The following is a 3,757-nucleotide window of genomic DNA, read 5'->3' as shown; positions in this document are numbered from 1 at the left end:
TTAAGTAAAAATAAAAAATAAATACACTCATATATAAAATTTCTATGTTGAAGCTTGCTAATTAAATAAAATATAAAAAATATAATTGGAGCTTGCTATATATCTTAATACCATGGCTAAATTTTCTAATTCATTAAAAATAAAAAATAAATATGCTCATACATATAGCTAATGTAAATCAATAATAAAGACAATTTCCACCATAAGCTACTAATTGAAACTTACCTATTATAAATGAGGTATAATTACATCTATATTGTCTTCAAACATCATGGTCATGGGTTCATTTCCATCATTTCAAAATATATATAGAAAAAGTTACATTCGTTTCTCCTTCACTTCATTAGGTTCGGAGAATTTTTCGATCCTAAAAACGGTCTAGAAGATTGAGTTATCGCCCTCAAAAGTTTATGCACCGTTTTCGGAACACGTATTGTGTTTATAGCTGTCACCCCTATTATGTGCTACTGAGGTGAGAAAAAATAAGAAAAAAATAAAAAATATTAGTGAGCTAAGTATTTGTAAATACTGTCATGAGTGATGGCTTATAATTTAATACGTCGCTGATGTTAGGTCATAAATAACGAGTCACAACTTGAGTCATCATTAATAACAAATCACAACTACGACTTATTATTATTATCATCGACAACGGATTATGATATATCCGTTATTAATTTAGGTCTTTTATTTATTTATTACGTAGTGTGATCGAGACCAACCATGGCCACTGGCCGGCGAAACTCGGTAACGTAATTTCTCGCGCTTGTTCCGATCTATGATCAAACGACATAGCCGGCGCCGGATGAGACGGCTGCCACACGCGTCTGGTGGAAGGTGGCGGAAAGAAAAGACGTGCCATAGCCCATAGGCGCGCGCCCGGGACGGGTGACGTAGCGGCAATGCTCCGCCAACGGCACAGCATGGGAGCCGCTTGACTCTTTTTAGAAGGCAGCACCGCATCGCTAAGCAAGCACGGAACATGTTGCTCCGTAAAGACTGCGTGGCCTTATGCGAGATCAAGACCGCCACCCCCCCCCCCCCCCCATTTGCGAAGGCACTTCAGCTGGTCACTGCAGGCACGGTCGGCCCATCCCGCAGCCCACCAAGCCTCGCTGCCAGGCGCGACTCGGCGACTCCGTTCCGCCGAGAGTGCCGAGACCGCGCGATTCAACCCACCTGCGCCGCGCGCCTCCCGCGGTCCCGCCACCTCCTCCATGCCGCGCCCGCCGCCTGCTCGACGGGATGCCGCGCCCGAGCTCGCCGCTCTCCGCTTCCCTCTTCAACTCCCTCATCGCCTCCCGCGCCCGCGCGGGCCGCGCCGCAGACGCCCTCTCGCTCCTCGCGCGCATGCTCGCGGCCGGCGTCGCCCCGACCGCGTTCACCTTCGCGCCGATCCTGTCCTCGCCCTCGCTCAGCGCCCGCTGCGCCGCGCAGCTGCACACGCACATCCTCAAGAGAGGGTTTCTCCACGGCGAGCCGTACTCGGGAACCTCACTGGTGGGGTACTTCGGGCGGAGCGGACGGTTCGATGACGCGCTCAAGGTGTTCGGGGAAATGGCTGTAAGGAGCGTGATCACCTGGAACTGTCTCATCTCTTCGTTCGTGCAGTTTGGACGCGCCCACGATGCCGTGTTCTGGTTCAGGGGGCTTGTGCGAAGCAGCGATGGCCTGTCTGACGGCTCTCTTGTTGCAGTGTTGCCTGTCTTTGGGTCGCCGGAGCAAGTTCATGGTCTTGTGAAGAAAATTGGAATGGATTCATTCTCCACAGTTTCAAATTCCTTGCTGAATTCGTATTGTGCATGCTGTAGTATGCATATGGCAGAGAAATTGTTCGATGAGTTGATGTTTAGAGACGTGGTTTCTTGGAATACAGTGATAACCAGTTTTGCTAGGAGCAACGTCCCAGAGAGAGCTTTTGAGCTTTTCTTGAGTATGCAACGTCAAGGTGTTTTGCCAAATGAAATGACATTTGCCAGTGCTCTTTATGCTTGCACCAGTTTGAATGGACACGAGCATGGGAAGTTTATTCACGCAAAAGCTATCAAGCACAATCTCAGTACTAGTGTGTTTGTAAACACTTCACTGGTCGATTTCTATGCAAACTGTATTAGTAGGAGGGATGCTCATAAAGTTCTTGAAGAGATTCCTGATAATAGCACCACATGTTGGAATGCTCTGATTTCTGGTCACTCAGATAGTGATGACTCAACTTCTTTCGTTATTCTGAGAGATATGTTACGATCAGGGATTATACCGAATGAAGTTACCTTTTCTTCATCTCTCAAGGATCCATCACTTTTGGATCTCTGGCAGATTCACTCATTGGTCACAAGATTGGGTCATGGTGGTAATGACTATGTTTCAAGTGCTATCATATCTTCGTATGCTTCTCATGGCATTGTTTCTGATGCCTTGGCGTATGGAGTTGCACTGGATCCTGACTCTTGTAGTGTTTCCATGAATGTTTTAGCTGGGGTCTATAATAAAGCTCGTATGTACCAAGAAACTAAGGAGCTACTTTTACATCAGCAAGGTAGTGATACTATTTCGTGGAGCATACTTATCACTGCTTGTGCACGGAATGGTGATTGTGTCGAGGCTTTTGGATTTTTTAAACAGATGAGACTTTTGGGGCATCATTTTGATAACTATGTATTTGTGAGCTTGCTGAGCATTTGTACAAAGAACAACAGCCTTGATCTCGGTAAGTTGATTCATGGGCTTGTCATCAAGACCAGTTCTGGCTGCTCTGACACTTATGTTGATAATATGCTGCTAGATATGTATGCTAAATGTGGTAGAATTGAAGACTGTCTGAAAGTCTTTGAGGAAATGGAAGATAGGAACCTTATCTCATGGACAATTGTGATTTCTGGCCTTGGACTTAATGGTTTTTCTCATAAGGCCTTGGCATGGTTTAAAGCCATGGAAAAGGATGGCTTGAAACCTGACAAAGTAGCAATTCTAGCAGTTCTTTCAGCTTGTAGACATGGTAGACTTGTGCAGGAGGGAATGAAGATATTCAAAAATATGAAAGCTGATTATGCCATTGAAGCTGGGATGGAGCATTACATTTGTGTGGTGGACATGCTGTGCAAGTGTGGTCATTTGAAAGAAGCTGAGGTTGTGATAAGAGGCATGCCTTTCCGACCAAGTACTGTCATATGGCGCACATTCCTCCAAGGATGCAAAACATATGGTGTAATAGAAACACAAGTGTTTAGGTAGTATGGATCAGATGGAGTTCCGCTTGATAAAAAATGGAGGTGTGCCTTTTCTCAGATGAATCCATCAATTTTTTTGCTGTTAGTTTAATATTTAGATTGTACTGGTTTTCAAGTTCATTTTTGGTTGGCTTTGCACATAATGAAGATACCACAAGAATATAAGATCACCTCACGTCATCACCTGTTTTGTTCCCTCCATTGTATCATGATGTTGATTGGACGTACATGTACCATTGATGAAGCTTCTCTGGTAGATGGAGCATTGTGGTTTGGCGTCTTGGTTGTCCCACATTTTGGTTTGTCTTTGTTTCTACCATCTTCTGTTGGCTAATTACAGGAGGAAGACAATCATTATTAATCTCTCATCACACAGATTCTCATCCCAACATCCCTCCATTCTTTGTGTGGTATCAAGAATAAGGAGACCTCTATAATGTTAAAATCAGGATTGGGCAAGAATGAGGAGGCGAGATGGATGACTCCTATTTTCGTAACCTGGGAACATGGCCTTCAAGATCTAGTGTTGC

General features: G+C 44.7%; 1 protein-coding gene across 1 annotated transcript; it reads left to right on the top strand.

Moving 5' to 3' along the window:
- The first annotated feature begins 1,058 nt into the window (after positions 1 to 1,058).
- Positions 1,059 to 3,407, top strand: LOC133921033 (pentatricopeptide repeat-containing protein At3g58590-like). The gene has a single exon (XM_062365746.1). It carries the CDS (start codon positions 1,246 to 1,248, stop codon positions 3,229 to 3,231), a length of 1,986 nt encoding a protein of 661 aa, XP_062221730.1. The 5' UTR covers positions 1,059 to 1,245; the 3' UTR covers positions 3,232 to 3,407.
- Positions 3,408 to 3,757: the final 350 nt, after the last annotated feature.

This window comes from Phragmites australis, chromosome 1 (genome assembly GCF_958298935.1).
Source record: "Phragmites australis chromosome 1, lpPhrAust1.1, whole genome shotgun sequence".
NCBI lineage: Eukaryota > Viridiplantae > Streptophyta > Magnoliopsida > Poales > Poaceae > Phragmites > Phragmites australis.
This window is presented reverse-complemented; position numbering and strand designations above follow the sequence as displayed.

Coding starts and splice junctions, on each gene's coding strand:
- LOC133921033 (XM_062365746.1), top strand. CDS start 1,246: ATGCCGCGCCCGAGCTCGCCGCTCTCCGCTTCCCTCTTCAACTCCCTC.